Source organism: Pelophylax lessonae (genome assembly GCF_965119305.1).
Source record: "Pelophylax lessonae genome assembly, chromosome: 4".
In the NCBI taxonomy this organism is placed as follows: domain Eukaryota; kingdom Metazoa; phylum Chordata; class Amphibia; order Anura; family Ranidae; genus Pelophylax; species Pelophylax lessonae.
This window is the reverse complement of record NC_138771.1, coordinates 145,581,982-145,598,992: the sequence shown is the minus strand read 5'-3', so window position 1 is coordinate 145,598,992 and position 17,011 is coordinate 145,581,982. Positions and strand designations below refer to the sequence as shown.

Sequence of the window (17,011 nt, the reverse complement as noted above, 5' to 3'; positions counted from 1 at the left end):
AAAACTGACAGGCGGATCTGATCGGATCGCCCGTGTGAAAGAGCCCCAAGTCTTCCTGTCACAATGTAACTGCCTGGCCATATCAGAGGTTCAGCAAGGCAGACAAGTCTGCTGGACTGTGGCATTACAAAACACGATCTACTGATCGTGGGTGCAATGCTTCACAGGTCCATTACAAAAAAAATAAATGCACATTTTTTTTGCAAGTTAAAAATAAATGCATTTATTATTTTTTTTGTAAAGGTGAACTTATCCTTAATAAGTACCATGAGGCAGTAGTCACCTTTCTGCTGTGCTTTTTTGCCCTTCTGCTCTGCTTTTAAATGCTGGTCATCCAGAAGAGGAATGCAAAGAACCAGGGTAAGCAGGTTAAAGAAATTGTAATTTCCAGTGAGTACGATGAGGACCTGTAGGAGAACCTAAAAAAAGCAAAGAAAAAAAACATTAAAACACTAAGGCCTTATTCACATCGGCATTAATAAAACTGCCATTATATGCATTCTTAGGACATTTCTAAATACATATAATGATTTTAATGGTATAATTCAGCATTTCTGTGTGTCTAGAGGTCAATTATACTCTGAATGCATGTAAACATACATAAATGCATATGTAGATGCAAGTACATAAAGTAAGCACTTGATATGGGAAGCATAAAAGTTTGTTTAAACTTCCCAGATAATTTCTGCTGCCCAACACAGGAGATTAGTGTGACTGTAGCCCAACAGTGAAATCTGAAGGTCTACATATTGCATTCTGTAGACTGGTATTGAACATTAAAATTTAAAATGCATAATAAACTTACCTGAGAATAAAATGAAAAAAGATGAAGCCTTCGGGAAGGCAGGAAGAAAAGCCATGGAAGCCCAATTTCTATGACAAATGTAGCCACTACAGATAATTTTTGGAACCACACAGGAAGCTGGTGGGCAAACCAGGCTGCTGGAGTTGGGATGCACTGGGTCTCATAGTGATAGGTAAGAGCTAAGAGGGGAACAGTTGTAAAAATGAATAATAACTAAAAACATTAGATCATTTCTTGCAAAGTTCACGTTTTATTATTTTCACATGTATTACAATGCCCTTTTCTGCACTGTGGCAAAATCAACTTTTCTCTCTGCATAAGTGATCTCTCTTTGTTCCTCATACATGTTAGTACTGACCTGGAAGGACTTCAGTTCATCAGGGACACGGACAGCAAAAAGAAAAAAAACCTAAGAGAAACCCACCTTTCTCCATTATCCAACACTAGTGTCACTGCGAGTCTTCTATGGAAGATTCTTGTCGCTGCTTAAAGCATTGTGTGGGTGTTAAAGGGGGATGAAGTTTACAGGAGAACAGAGGTTAAAGCTGCCCATAGATGGGAACTCGCTTTTGTTTTTTTTACCCACCTGGCAGAAAGAAAAAAAATCCCCCAGCCACACAAGAGAGATGGATGGAGGAATCCATCTTTGCTGTGCCATTGTATTCTGACAACAGGACTACACTGATCAGAGGCTGCAGCTGCCGATTGACAAGTTTTCCAACATTCCCATTCGAAAAAAGTCAATCATTAAATTAACCTCGGTCGAGCGGGAATGGCCATAGATAGATCAAACTTCTCCCTATACTGCTGTCATAGGGAGAGAGGGCAGTGGGGAGCGGCTGCAGCATTGGTAACATGTTTCGTCCTAAAAATGGGTGGAACATGTTCCCAAAGGTAAACTTATCCTTTAGGCCCCATGCACACGGGACGTTTTTAACGCCGCTGTAAGCAGCGTCAGGCGTTTTCTTTTTGCAGCCTAAAAACGCCCCTCCATGTTATTCTATGGCCTCATGCACACTCAGACGTTTTTGAGCTGTAAGTGGCTTAGACGTTTTTAGGCTGCAACAAGAACCCACCACCTGCGCGTTCTGAGGACCAGCGTTACAGCGTTAAAAACGCCTGACGCTGCTAAAAGCTGAATAACTTTGCTATAACGTTGCTTAACGTGCGTTAAGCCACGTTATACGTTTTTTTTTCTTCCATTCAAAATCAATGGTTCCCTATGGGATCCTATTGATTTGAATGGAGGTCGCACCGCAACACCGCAAGTCGGATCCGACTTGCGGGGTGACTTGCGCTGTGGGAATCTTGAGGGGGAACTCCACGCCAAAATGGGAAAAAAACGGCGTGGGGTCCCCCCCAGGGTTCCAAACCAGGCCCTTCGGGTCTGTTATGGAATTTGAGGGTAGCCCCATGCCGAAAAAACGGCATGGGGTCCCCCCCAAAATCCATACCAGACCCTTAACCGAGCATGCAGCCCGGCAGGCCAGGAAAGGGGAGGGGACGAGCGAGCGGCCCCACCCCCCCTGGACCACACCAGGCCACATGCCCTTAACATGGGGGGGGTGTTGGTGCTTTGGGGCAGGGGGAGCTCTGCACCCCCCACCTCAAAGCACCTTGCCCCCATGTTGATGAGGACAAGGGCCTCATCCCCACAACCCTGGCCGGTGGTTGTGGGGGTCTGCGGGCAGGGGGCTCATCGGAATCTGGAAGCCCCCTTTAACAAGGGGGCACCCCAGATCCCGGACCCCCTCCCTATGTGAATGGGTATGGGGTACACTGTACCCCTACCCATTCACCCCATAAAAAGGCAGTGTATGGAAATAACGACAAGAGACGTTTTGGAAAGTTTATTAAAACATATGACGTCATCTGTGACATGAGGGGGGCGGGGTCTCCAGATGACGTCATCGGGGCCACGCCCCTAATGGCTATATAATAAGCTGAAGAGACCGGAGATAGGCATAATCAGCGGAGACGTCGTCGGAGGAGGACCGGAGGAAGAAGACAGCCGACAGCCGACAGCAAAAGAGCAGAAGACCGGAGAGGAGAAGAAAAGAAGAGGACAGCAGAAGACCCCGGAGACAAGAACACAAGAAGAGGGGGACAGCAAAAGAGCAGAAGACCCCGGAGAGGAGAAGACAAGAAGGGCGGACAGCAAAAGAGCAGAAGACCCCGGAGAAGACCCCCGGAGAGGAGAAGACAAGAAGAGTCGGATCAAGATTTTTAATAAACTTTCCAAAACGTCTCTTGTCGTTATTTCCATACACTGCCTTTTATGGGGTGAATGGGTAGGGGTACAGTGTACCCCATACCCATTCACATAGGGAGGGGGTCCGGGATCTGGGGTGCCCCCTTGTTAAAGGGGGCTTCCAGATTCCGATGAGCCCCCTGCCCGCAGACCCCCACAACCACCGGCCAGGGTTGTGGGGATGAGGCCCTTGTCCTCATCAACATGGGGGCAAGGTGCTTTGAGGTGGGGGGTGCAGAGCTCCCCCTGCCCCAAAGCACCAACACCCCCCCATGTTGAGGGCATGTGTCCTGGTGTGGTCCAGGGGGGGTGGGGCCGCTCGCTCGTCCCCTCCCCTTTCCTGGCCTGCCGGGCTGCATGCTCGGATAAGGGTCTGGTATGGATTTTGGGGGGGGACCCCATGCCGTTTTTTTCGGCATGGGGCTACCCTCAAATTCCATAACAGACCCGAAGGGCCTGGTTTGGAACCCTGGGGGGGACCCCCACGCCGTTTTTTTCCCATTTTGGCGTGGAGTTCCCCCTCAAGATTCTCACAGCGCAAGTCGCCCCGCAAGTCGGATCCGACTTGCGGTGTTGCGGTGCGACCTCCATTCAAATCAATAGGCTCCCATAGGGAACCATGGATTTTGAATGGAAGAAAAAAAAACGCTGCTAAAAGCAACGTGGCAAAACGTGCAATAACGCCAATGGAAAAAGCTACTGAAAGCACGTTTTTACAGCTGCTTTTTCCGGCGTCAGAACTAACTTTGACGTACGTTTTTTCTAACGCCCCGTGTGCATGGGGCCTTAACCATACCCCCACTCCTCCTTTTGCTATTCCCATGTATTATGATATTCCTATTTGACTCTGTTATTCCAACATTTATATTCCCATTTTTGGCAGCCCTTTTGGGTTAGCATTTGAGGACTATTGTTCCCCATGGGCCTGGCAGGCTATCCAATACTAGCGCTGCATGTACTACCTTCACAGGTAATTATATGCAATTGACATACTGTTAACACATATCAAGTAATCGATCACAGAGTCTTAACGGATATGAATATAGATTAATTATATTATGCAATTTTTGATCCTTTTCTCATGGTGGATATAATACTCTGCTGTACTATATGTTGAATTAAAAAGTTGTATAATAAAAAAAATATCCAATGATACTATGTCTTCTATTGAGTAAATGTCTTATGTATATTTCTTTTGTATATTAATACAGTACTTTTTAGAGGATCTGAGGCCCTGATGAAGCGAGTTTTCTGGTGAAACCTGTAGGCTAATTAACCGGATCCCAAGGCCAAGATACAGTAGATATCTATATACGGCAGCTCAATTCGTGAATAGGTTTTGAAAATCTGTCTTTTAATCTATGCAATATCAAATGTAGCCTGGTCGCACGGCTGCTATTGTTCAAACTGTTATTCGTTATTAAAGTTCTGCAAAGACAGTGACTTTGGAATTATGGGAGATATAGTTCCGGGAGGAGCCAGGATCATAGACTGCTATGTAGAGAGACTCTTCTCCCTGGGAGCAGTATAACGCGTGGAACTTGCTGTCTTTTTAAAGGGGGCGGGATCTAGTTTCGCTCTCTTGCCTCGAGGACAGTGTTCTATAAAGAAGGGGGGGGGGGGGGAAGAGCTGCCGTGGATCGCAGAAGAGTAGGCCGGAGGCCTAGTGGAGGACACCGGAGCTGAAGCGGGCGGTGTGAGTGCTCGGAGGAGTCTCGGTAGTGTGACCGAGTGGAAGGTCGTCTGACAGGCTGAGGGAGACGCTGAGCAGAGCGGGGCCTGGTGGCAGCGGAGTTCCCGGTTTGGGTGAGAGACAGCCAGTATCTACATCTGCACTAATCACAGACCTAGGCTGAGGCAGGGCAGGACTGCCAAAATGTTTGCTTAAAAAGGCCATATGGAAATATATATATATATATATCTTTAATACAGTGCGAGGTGGGTGAACTAGGCCTTAAAGAGGTTGTAAACTCGTTCAAAAAAATTTTTTTTTTTTTACAACCTGCAAGAGAAAGACATAATGAGCTAGTATGCATCGCATACTAGCTCATTATGAAATACTTACCTTAGAACGAGCCCCCGCTGTGCCGCTCTCTTACCTGTATGACGAGCGACATGTTCAGTCGCCCGTCTTCCGGGATCGCGGCATCCGGCCATCTGATTGGCCGGAGCCGCGGTGACGTCACACCACGATCAGCCGTTCCTTCAGAGCGCATGCGCCAGTGACGTCACTGGCTGCATTAAAGGTAAATATCTCCTAAACCGTACATGTTTAGGAGATATTTACAGTACCTATAGGTAAGCCTTATCATAGGCTTACCTATAGGTACAACTTCCTGAGGAGGGTTTACTTCCTCTTTAAGCCCCCTGTCCAGTCCTAGGCTGTTAGTCTGTTGAGACACATCATCTGTTTTACATTCATTTCTGTGGATTACAATTATTGACTACTTTTGGGAATCACAGTTCATCATCACCTTTATTGGATTACAATTACTTTCCTTGGATTGTTTGGGGATTCCTTACCTGTGAAGACTAGTGAGGCCTCACTCTTCAGACTATTGCAGTCTAGTATAAAGGGGGCCCCCGTTAGTACACAGAGTGCACTCCGATAGTAGATGTAGTATTGTTATACTGTTTATTCTACATTAATCATTAAGTGTAGTCATTCTTTATCTGTGGTCACTCTCCAAGTATACTTAAACATTCAGTGTGTTTTTACGGTTGCTAAACGCAATCCTCTAATATATATACATACATATATATATATATATATATATATATATATGCGCGCATTTATTTACATATATATGTGTGGCTTGTGTTCCAGATCCTGAGTGCTGAACTATACTCAAATCCTTGGTTGGGAACTCAGGATCTACCTCATTGGCAACCCTTGCATTATCTAGGATTCTGTTTTGTATACTTTTGTTTATTTCAAATTCAAAAGCAGTAAACTTGTTCTTACACTGCAATATTTGTGGTCTTAATCATTCAATATGACAGAACAAATAGTGTCAGTTGGGTCAGAGCAGGCTCAGGGTGAAAGAAGTGAAGAGGATACCCATGCATTAAGCCACTCCTTTGGGGGCAGGGCTACACCAATAAAAATGGTTATACTTTTATACATCTTTGCTGTCTCTTTCTAATATACCCTAGAACATACATTTAAAGTCCTATACTACCTACTGGTTTCTATTATCCTTTAACCAGCTGAATTTTGATCCATCTATGTCCAGCCAAACAGTGGGATATTAGAAGCTCTAATATAAAGATCAAAAATACTAAACAAAGTACTCCTGATAATCCTCTAGGACTGAGGTGGTCACAAAAAAGGACTTTGTAAGGAACAGCATCTATGCCTGCCCATTAAAATGTGCCCATCAATTTCTGACAAGAAGGTAAGTAAAGACAGAAGATCCAGTATCCAAGGAAGGAGAATGGGGTTAGAGAAGGAGCAATATTTTAGTAATTAATATATATCAAAAAAGGAGAATAAGTATAAAAATGTAAGTAACACAGCTGGCCTCACCTGTCAAGCCCCACCATGTGGGACACCGGCTAGTTAGTTTTACAACTCCAGATGCAAACATAAGTCTAAAAAGCAGCCATCGAGTTAGCCAGAATGTGATGCCATCATGAGGACTCCAGGTATTCGTCTTTGAACGTAAAGCACGCAGTGGAGCAACCAAGATTGTTAGAAATCCTGCTTCTAACAGAAGACTGTCCCTGAAATAATAAACAGAAAATCACATTCTGTTCCACTTTGGTTCGCCTTTCCTAAAAGCCCAACTCCAGGAAACAAAATCTATCCCTTGATTTGGGGCTGCACCCACACTGCAAGGGTTTTTGCTAGTTTAGCTGTAGGGGCCATAGAAAAGAAGCTCTTCTGATTCACTGCACTGCTAGACCAGTGCTTGCAGCGCATTCCCCTCCACACCCGTGCGGTCTAAGTTATGTTATGGTATTGTTATTCAGGCTACGTTCACATCTTGGCGTTGCTATTACAGGCATTTTTATGGGCGTTTTTTTCCAGGCGTTTTTAGATTGACTAGAGACCAATGGAAAACGCCTGTAATCTGCCCAAAAAGAAGCTCATGTACTTTTTTTAGCGTTGGGCGTTTTGCTCACGGCGTCAAAACGCTCAGATGTGAACAGGGGCCATTGAAATGAATAAGATTTGTCTTGTTGGGCGTTTTTAGAGCTGATCCTAGAGCAGAAAAACGCCCCCAAAACTCCTACATGTGAACGTAGCCTAAGATAAATACAGTTCAAAGCCCTGCATTAGATGTGTTGACGCCAAGGGACAGTCCACTGCCAGAGCATGGGTTGGCAGATGATCAGGTTAAGTTTAAGTGCTTTTATCCTCCCCTTGACTAAACCGTTAACCCTTGCAGTGGAGCTGTGCCCCAAGGATTATTACATTTCCTTAGTGGAGCTGTGTCCCACAGGATTGTTACATTTCCTTAGTGGAGCTGTGCCCCAAGGATTATTACATTTCCTTAGTGGAGCTGTGCCCCAAGGATTATTACATTTCCATAGTGGAGCTGTGCCCCAAGGATTATTACATTTCCTTAGAAGAGCTGTGCCCCAAGGATTGTTACATTTCCTTAGAAGAGCTGTGCCCCAAGGATTGTTACATTTCCTTAGTGGATCTGTGCCCCAAGGATTGTTACATTTCCATAGTGGAGCTGTGCCCCAAGGATTGTTACATTTCCTTAGTGGAGCTGTGCCCCAAGGATTGTTACATTTCCATAGTGGAGCTGTGCCCCAAGGATTGTTACATTTCCTTAGTGGAGCTGTGCCCCAAGGATTGTTACATTTCCTTAGTGGAGCTGTGCCCCAAGGATTGTTACATTTCTTTAGTGTCGCTGTGCCCCAAGGATTGTTACATTTTCTTAGTGGAGCTGTGCCCCAAGGATTGTTACATTTTCTTAGTGGAGCTGTGCCCCAAGGATTGTTACATTTTCTTAGTGGAGCTGTGCCCCAAGGATTCTTACATTTCCTTAGTGGAGCTGTGCCCCAAGGATTATTAAATTTCCTTACCTTGGGCTTTAAAGAAACAGATTGCTGCAAATCAAGCACTTACCATTGGAAATACAGGAAAACTTGTCCAACCTGCAGAGACAGAACAGGAAATATGGTTTTAAATATAAATATCCGAATTGCAAAACAATCATGGAAGCTACCTCCCCTTTTGAATTGCTAGCTTCATTACATTTTACCAGCTTAACCCTGAAGGATATTAAATGTGAAGTTCACTTTTAGTAACATGGCACATCCGTATTCAGCATGCAACGTTACTATGCACCAGTCCCTGCACATCCCAAGCCCCCAACTCCCCCCCCCCCCCGATGACAGCAGATGGGGGTTCCTCTCCCTGCAACCAATGTCATTTAAAAACAGTGTGGCTGTGTACGGCTCTGCCCAGACAGCCGCATCATTCATTCACAGGAACCTTTGAATGAATGAACTACGAAATCCTGTATGCCACCGCAGAAGATGACTTGTAGCTCTCAATGAACTGCAAGGTCTCTGATGAGCGCTCTTAGTTCATGAACACTTCCCACAGCTTTCAAACAAAGCTTGTACAGTGGTATGGGCAGAAAGCTGGTGGCAGTACCTGAAGAAAACTGCTTCTGAAGGATCCTGTGTAAAAAAAATAAATGCACACGTTTTTGCAGGTAAAAAAAAATGTGCAATTATTTTTTTTTTTTTAAAAGGTGATCTTAGCCTTTAAATGAAACCGGACATGAACACAATACATAGGCGCTCACTGATACCACACAGTATCTTTACTGTAACACTACCTTGAGTGGCACCAATGCAGACGGGGTTTCTAAGAATGATCTGCCTATTACATGCTTATTTTTATTATGTTAGACAGTAAAATAGCAAGTTACGATACCTGGAAAAGGTTTGTAAAATCAGTGCTAACTGGATTTAATGCCCAACACAGACTGATCTTTTAATTTTGTTTAAAGGTATTTGACACTCATGAATGACCATCTGGATAAATCTCAACCGTGTAAGGTTACATGTTTTCACCATTTTAAAATAGCACTCAAAAAACACTAACTAAATCACTGAAATGTTTTCCATGAGATGTGAAATTGCAGAAAGATGCGAGTACCAGCACTTTAATCTCAAAAGACCAGGTGGTAAGATTTATGCACCTGAGCAACCTACTCAGCAGCAGCCATTTTAAATTAAAAAATATATACACACAATAAATATATATATATATATATATATATATATATATATATATATATATATATTACACACACACACATTTTTTAATTTAAAATAGCAAGGAACATATATTCCAAATTATTAATTATGCTACAAAAAATGAAGGTGTGCTGTAAATTGTTTCTTCTTGCTGGAGGCTGCCATTTCCCAGAGCTCCTGAACAGCAGTAAATCATTAAGCAGAACTAAACCCATCAATTTAACCACTTAAGCCCCGGAAGATTTTACCCCCTTCCTGACCAGGGGGTATTTTGCGATTCGGCACTGCTTCACTTTAACGGACAATTGCGCGGTCGTGCGACGCTGTACCTAAACAAATTTGACATCCTTTTTTTCCCACAAACAGAGCTTTTGGTGGTATTTGATCACCTGTGCGATTTTTTATGATCATGCGCTATAAACGAAAAAAAAAAAAACGTGATGACACGGGGTGCGGTAACCGCCCCCTTCCGCGTCATCATCACGTTCATGCGGCCGGCCTGCCCTCCAGTGACGCTTCCGCTGCCTCATTGGTTGATAATCTCCCAGCTGTTACTGCTGCTGCTAGCCAGTCACAGTATCTCCAGGCAAACCGCGGCTGGCCCTCTCCTCTGCCTGATTGGGTCATCTCTTCAGCTGCTGCTGGTCAATGACAGCACGCGCATACCGCGGACCCGGAAGGATGCTAATACAGCGAAATGTAAATACAGTATGTGGCAATATAATTATCATAAAATAATTAAAATAATTAAGCATCTGCTCCCCGCCACTCCCCGCTCCTCCACAGTAATTTAATTCCATGACTTTTCCAAAACCTAGTGTGTTTCCTAATTTTCCATGACCTTTCCAGGCCTGGAAAGTGTCATCTAAAAATTCCAAAACTTTTCCAGGATTTCCAGGACCGTATGAACCCTGCTTTAATGTTTTACATAGCTATACCTGCAAAAGGGGTCAGTCTGAAGTGATCTAGCAGGACTTAATTTTCAGACTAAAGTTCCACTTTAGGGGCCTCATTTTCAATGGGGATGCATTTCTGACCATTTTATAATGTATAAACGCTTCTAAAAGCAGCCTGTAAACACGGCAAAACGTATGTTTTTAACCGTCGGTTACTAGCTATTAACTTCCAGTGTTCGTGAGAGGTTTTCAAATGTCCCATGTACACGAAGCCTTACCTTTCATACTTCCTAACCTTTCATGAACATGCCAATCTGGCAACAAGTCTAAGCAGTCTGACCCTGTTCAGTAATAAAGGGGTACAAGTTCTGGATGCAGGAGGCAAACACACCTGATAGACAGATAAGTAGAGGATCCACAGCAGAATAAACACCAGGCTGTCTCGAAGGACACTAAAAAGCAATGCACCCAAAGAAAGGAGAACTCCTAGTAAGCAGATGAGTTCCATTCCTTGCTCTGTATCCAGTCCTACCCTGGGACCTAACCAGAGTAGAGTAGGAGAGTCCATCAGTTGTTCCCAAAATCCTTTACCAGTGAAACGGAGCATCCTCCAAGCAGGCAAGATTCCTTCACGTCCATACAAACCTGAAAAGATAAAAGAACTTATTTAGAAATATAGATCAGGGTTTCTCAATCATTTTTCATTCACAACACCCTAAATACATGCAAAACCTCTAGGCACCCCACTCTAAAATGGAGTCCCCAGTCCCCCCAACCCCTTTAGCATCAGAGCGCCCAGTTCCCCCAACCCATTTTGCATCAGAGCCCCAAGGCCCCCCCCAACCCATTTTGCATCAGAGCCCCCAGTCCCCCCCAACCCATTTTGCGTCAGAGCCCCCAGTCCCCCCCAACCCATTTTGCGTCAGAGCCCCCAGTCCCCCCCAACCCATTTTGCGTCAGAGCCCCCAGTCCCCCCCAACCCATTTTGCGTCAGAGCCCCCAGTCCCCCCCAACCCATTTTGCGTCAGAGCCCCCAGTCCCCCCAACCCATTTTGCGTCAGAGCCCCCAGTCCCCCCAACCCATTTTGCGTCAGAGCCCCCAGTCCCCCAACCCTTTTCACATTAGAGTCCCCAGTCCCCCCCAACCCTTTTTACATAAGAGTCGTCAGTTCCCCATACTCTTCACTTCAGAGCCCTCAGTCCATCCCCTCTTTTCTCAGACCCCTCCCACCTCTAAGAATCCTCAGTCCCACCCATCGCCTTCACCTAATGCCTCGTACACACGCAACGATTTTCGGCCGACTTTTGTCCAGAGTCGCGTTTTGTTGGTTGGAATGTGCCTAGACTGCACACGAATTTTCTCGGCCAACAAAAATCTACTTCAGAAGTGATGTCATGTGCTGGTTTACTTTCCGTGTGTTTTTTCTTCTCTGAGCATGCCCAGTCTTGCTCATCAGATTTTTGTCTGCCGAAATCTGTACTGACTGACGGAAAATCGGCCGTTGTGTTGACGGCCAACAAAAATTTTATAGCCTGCACACCAGATTTTATTCGGCCGAAAAGTCGGAGTCGGTTGTCGAAAGCATCATACTAACAAGCCGAAAATCGGCCGATCGGACGTTGGCCCGAAAATTCGATGTGTGTGTACGAGGCATTAGTGTTCTCAGTTTAACTCTCTTTTCACACAGCTGCACTGATTGCCACCCACCCTGAGTTAGCCTCAAATATTACAATGGTTCTCAAGCCCGCCTGCACCATGGAATTGGATGACATTCCGTGGCACCCTGGTTGAGATACGCTGTTCTAAATACACAAGTGATGTGTACATGAAAGCTATACAGATTAACAGCTCGGGGTTCTGATAGTGCTAGGCATAAAGCCCAATTCTAACCCAAACTTTGTTTTTAGCTTGGGATTGAAAGAGTAAGGGTTGCAGCATCAGTCAGGTTTCAGATGATGTTTGTGTCTTGGTTGAGGGCATTTTTCTATGCGTGTTCACTGCAACATGCAGAATACAAGTTGCAAATGGACAAATGAAAACACGTATATATTTGAACCTGGCCTTAGGGGCCCATTCACATCGGAATGGGTTGCCAAAAACCAGCCCTTAAAGTCTGCAATCATCTTTTTACTTGCAAAGTGACAGTTAGGCAGATGACGTCAAAGGCTGTCTGAAACAAATGCCCGTCACTAAGAACAGACAGCTTAGTCCACGAGCACGTATGTCAACTTACATTTACTGTGCCCTGATGCTGTCAATCACAGGAAAAAGATAGTAAGAGTGACTGCTGGATATCTGGAGCACAGACAGATGTCAAACATGATGCTATGCATTTATCAAGGTACATGTGGTATATGGCTGTAGTGTTGAGTACTTCTTTAAGTGATTGTAAAGTCTTGTTTTTTCCTTTTAAAATAATGAATACATTCTACTTCCCTCCTCTGTGCAGTTGGTTTTGTACAGGGCAGCCCGATCCTCCTCTTCTCAGGTCCCTCGTTGTTGCTCCTAGCCCCTCCCTCCTGTCAAGTGCCCCCACACCAAGCAGCTTTCTATGGGGGCACCCGAGCCGAGCTGCAGCTTCATGTATCCATTTAGACACAGAGCTACCGTTCTGCCCCATCCCCTGTCTCCCCTGATTGGCTGACTGAATAAACAGCCGCGGGAGCCAATGGCGCCACGGCTGTGTCTCAGCCAATCAAGAGGGGAGGAGGCTGAGGGATTTGCTGACATCGCTGGACAGAGAGGGGGCACAGGTAAGTATTAGGGGGTGCTGGGGGACTGCTACACCCAGGAGGTTTTTTTTATCTTAATGCATACAGATAAAAAACCTTCAGGTTTACAACTCCTTTGAACTTAACTTGGAACATCTGTTCTGGAGGATTTTACTTAGTAAAACAATCTTGACACAGGTTGTAAATCTTCATTCCCCTAGAAAAATGGGTTTTATTTTGAAAACTTTGCTCGCAGGTACAAGAAAAAATAAATAAACAGGGAAAAAAGGCTGAAAATGGAAACTAATGAGGCAATGCCTTTTAAAAAAGGGAACTTCAACCCCATCCCCCCACCCTGTTTAATTTTTTTTTTTAAACTCCTTCCTAAAGTGGGAGTAAACTCTCATCTCTTACATTTACCTATGGATAAGCCTATAATAAGGCTTACCTTTGGGTACTGTAAATCTCTCCTGAATGTGCACCATTTAGACGATATATACTGTACATGTACTGCAGCCGGTGCCATCATCGGCGCATGCGCTCTGGAGGTACGACCACCTGGACCGTTCCTTCAGAGTCCTGTGCTGTAAATGGCAGCTCTCACGTGCATGCAGGGGAGTGAGGTCATTGCGACTCCAGCCAGTCACATAGCAATAGTGCGCGGACCCGCAAGGAAGACTGGGTGAAGATGGAAATGCAAGCAGCTGGTACGCTTTGTTTTCAGGTAAGTTTAACATAATGTGCTAGTATGCGATGCGTGTCGCTGTATGTATGTGTGTGTCGGGACGGGGGAGTAAGGGGAGCAAAGTTACATTTCAGTGTGCAGGTCAACATTTCTTTTCATAGGCAGACCTTTCACACGCAGCCCTTCAGTGCTGAGCTGTCGCCTCTGCCAGTGCTTCCATGTTTACCCGATTTTCCATTCCTGTTCGCTTTCTCTAGCAGTTTGATTGGCTGCAGCACAACGACCTCACTCCCACGCATGTGCACAGGAGTCAACATTGCAGCACAGCGCTCTGAGATCCCTGAATGCAGAATATACTATGCATGCGCTAGTGAGATCATCCACTATACAGCGCAAATTATTTATTTTTTCTCTACAGGTACAAAATGGGGCAAGTTTAGGAGATATTTAAGGTAAATACAGGTGAAATTATTAGAAGCTTTCTTGTAGGGGCAAGTTTAAATTCAAGTCTACTACAGCTTCAAGGACGAGCAAGAGTTCTCTCTCTGTTCTCGCTCGCTCTCTCTCTCTGTGTTCTCGCTGGCGCTCTCTCTCTCTGTGTTCTCGCTCTCTCTCTCTGTGCTCTCGCTCTCTCTCTCTGTGCTCTCGCTGGCGCTCTCTCTCTCTGTGTTCTCGCTCGCTCTCTCTCTCTGTGCTCTCGCTCGCTCTCTCTCTCTGTGCTCTCGCTGGCGCTCTCTCTCTCTGTGTTCTCGCTCGCTCCCTCCCTCTCTGTTCTCGCTCGCTCCCTCCCTCTCTGTTCTCGCTCGCTCCCTCTCTCTCTGTTCTCGCTCGCTCCCTCTCTCTCTCTGTTCTCGCTCGCTCCCTCTCTCTCTCTGTTCTCGCTCGCTCCCTCTCTCTCTGTTCTCGCTCGCTCCCTCTCTCTCTGTTCTCGCTCGCTCCCTCTCTCTCTGTTCTCGCTCGCTCCCTCTCTCTCTGTTCTCGCTCGCTCCCTCTCTCTCTGTTCTCGCTCGCTCCCTCTCTCTCTGTTCTCGCTCGCTCCCTCTCTCTCTGTTCTCGCTCGCTCCCTCTCTCTCTGTTCTCGCTCGCTCCCTCTCTCTCTGTTCTCGCTCGCTCCCTCTCTCTCTCTGTTCTCGCTCGCTCCCTCTCTCTCTGTTCTCGCTCGCTCCCTCTCTCTCTGTTCTCGCTCGCTCCCTCTCTCTCTGTTCTCGCTCGCTCCCTCTCTGTTCTCGCTCGCTCGCTCCCTCTCTGTTCTCGCTCGCTCGCTCCCTCTCTGTTCTCGCTCGCTCGCTCCCTCTCTGTTCTCGCTCGCTCGCTCCCTCTCTGTTCTCGCTCGCTCGCTCCCTCTCTGTTCTCGCTCGCTCCCTCTCTCTCTGTTCTCGCTCGCTCCCTCTCTCTCTGTTCTCGCTCGCTCCCTCTCTCTCTGTTCTCGCTCGCTCCCTCTCTCTCTGTTCTCGCTCGCTCCCTCTCTCTCTGTTCTCGCTCCCTCTCTCTCTGTTCTCGCTCCCTCCCTCTCTCTCTCTCTGTTCTCGCTCGCTCCCTCTCTCTCTCTGTTCTCGCTCCCTCTCTCTCTGTTCTCGCTCGCTCCCTCTCTCTCTGTTCTCGCTCCCTCTCTCTCTCTGTTCTCGCTCCCTCTCTCTCTCTCTGTTCTCGCTCGCTCCCTCTCTCTCTGTTCTCGCTCGCTCCCTCTCTCTCTGTTCTCGCTCGCTCCCTCTCTCTCTGTTCTCGCTCGCTCCCTCTCTCTCTGTTCTCGCTCGCTCCCTCTCTCTCTCTCTCTGTTCTCGCTCGCTCCCCGCTCTCTCTCTGTTCTCGCTCGCTCCTCGCTCTCTCTCTGTTCTCGCTCGCTCCTCTCTCTCTCTCTGTTCTCGCTCGCTCCTCTCTCTCTCTGTTCTCGCTCGCTCCTCTCTCTCTCTGTTCTCGCTCGCTCCTCTCTCTCTCTGTTCTCGCTCGCTCCTCTCTCTCTCTGTTCTCGCTCGCTCCCTCTCTCTCTGTTCTCGCTCGCTCCTCTCTCTCTCTGTTCTCGCTCGCTCCCTCTCTCTGTTCTCGCTCGCTCCCTCTCTCTCTCTCTGTTCTCGCTCGCTCCCTCGCTCTCTCTCTGTTCTCGCTCGCTCCTCGCTCTCTCTCTGTTCTCGCTCGCTCCTCGCTCTCTCTCTGTTCTCGCTCGCTCCTCTCTCTCTCTGTTCTCGCTCTCTCTCTCGCTTGCTCCTCGCTCTCTCCTCGCCCTCTCTCTGTTCTCGCTTGCTCACTCTCTCTCTGTTCTCACTTGCTCGCTCTCTCTCTGTTCTCACTTGCTCGCTCTCTCTCTGTTCTCACTTGCTCGCTCTCTCTCTGTTCTCACTTGCTCGCTCTCTCTCTGTTCTCGCTCTCTGCTCTCTCGATCTCTCCTCTCTATGTTCTCGCTCGCTCTGTGCTCTCTCTCGCTTGCTCGCTCTCTGTTCTCTCTCGCATATATATCTCAAACCAGGACTATCCTGATGCAAAAGAATGTACAATAGTTACTTTGTAGTGTAACAAGTCTGCTAAGAAAACATCTGTGCATGCAATAAATGACTGATCCGACCACTAAACACACCTCTGTCTACGTTCCTAATCCTAGTGATCTGCTACAAAGTATCAATGCCCGCCTGTATGTGTGAGAACTGGGCGTTCTATGCCATCTGCAGGTACACCCCAATATTCCCCATCATGGCATGCACATACATACCTGGAATCTGTGTATACAGGGACAGGAAGGCAGACAGGTAAATGGCACTCATCCCCCATAGGAAGGCACCCCGCACAGCACGCTGCTCCCCCATTCTTGCAGACTTTCCGCTCTTTGCAGCTCACAGTGGATGAGTCACAACGTGGACGGTCCGCACATGCGTATTACACAGTGCCGCTCGCCCCTGCAACAGCGCAGGCGTGTGACTCCCATTCAGACTGTGAACTTCCTATTACGCAGGCGCAGTACATGAAAGGCGTGGCGTAGCACCGGATAATGCTGGACAGCCCTGTATTTAGAGCGCATGCGCCTCATGGACATGTCCTAAAAATAGAATCTCTGAGAGCGGTAAAAATTGGTCCTAATCACCAAAACGGAACAGGAAACACTGGGCTGATTTTTTTTTCTTGTTCATAAAATATGTATACATTTCACAAGCTTTATTAATAGAAATTGCAGCAGCTGAAAGTTTTGAGAGAAAAACATGTAAAGAGATAATAGGCAGGAAAGTTGGTTCTGTTCATCTTCTATTGCAGAGCTCACCATGCTGGAGTACGGGGGGAGGGGTGGTGGTGGTAGGATTGCCACATCATCCCTTTATTCCAGGACACATGAATGACAGGTTCTGAGGCTGATATAATACTGAAAAGGCACTGAGTGAGTTTAATTACCACCTTAATCAGCAAGAGAACCTGTGTAATAATATGTGTTCTGGTTTAAAGGGATGATG

At 46.5% G+C, this 17,011-nt stretch overlaps 1 protein-coding gene across 2 annotated transcripts in view; it reads right to left on the bottom strand.

The window, feature by feature from the left end:
* LMF2 (lipase maturation factor 2) overlaps positions 1–16,460 on the bottom strand; it is a 42,812-nt gene extending 26,352 nt beyond the window's left edge. Inside the window, exons 1-6 of one of the 2 annotated variants that reach the window (XM_082255412.1) lie at positions 16,282–16,460; positions 10,575–10,828; positions 8,143–8,171; positions 6,586–6,782; positions 806–984; positions 284–419 (exon numbers count right to left, since the gene is read on the bottom strand). In XM_082255412.1, the coding sequence (XP_082111538.1) occupies positions 284–419; positions 806–984; positions 6,586–6,782; positions 8,143–8,171; positions 10,575–10,828; positions 16,282–16,375 (889 nt within the window). In that variant the 5' untranslated portion in view covers positions 16,376–16,460. The remainder of the gene's footprint in view (positions 1–283; positions 420–805; positions 985–6,585; positions 6,783–8,142; positions 8,172–10,574; positions 10,829–16,281) is intronic. The other variant, XM_082255411.1, reaches the window with a different exon arrangement.
* Positions 16,461–17,011: the final 551 nt, after the last annotated feature.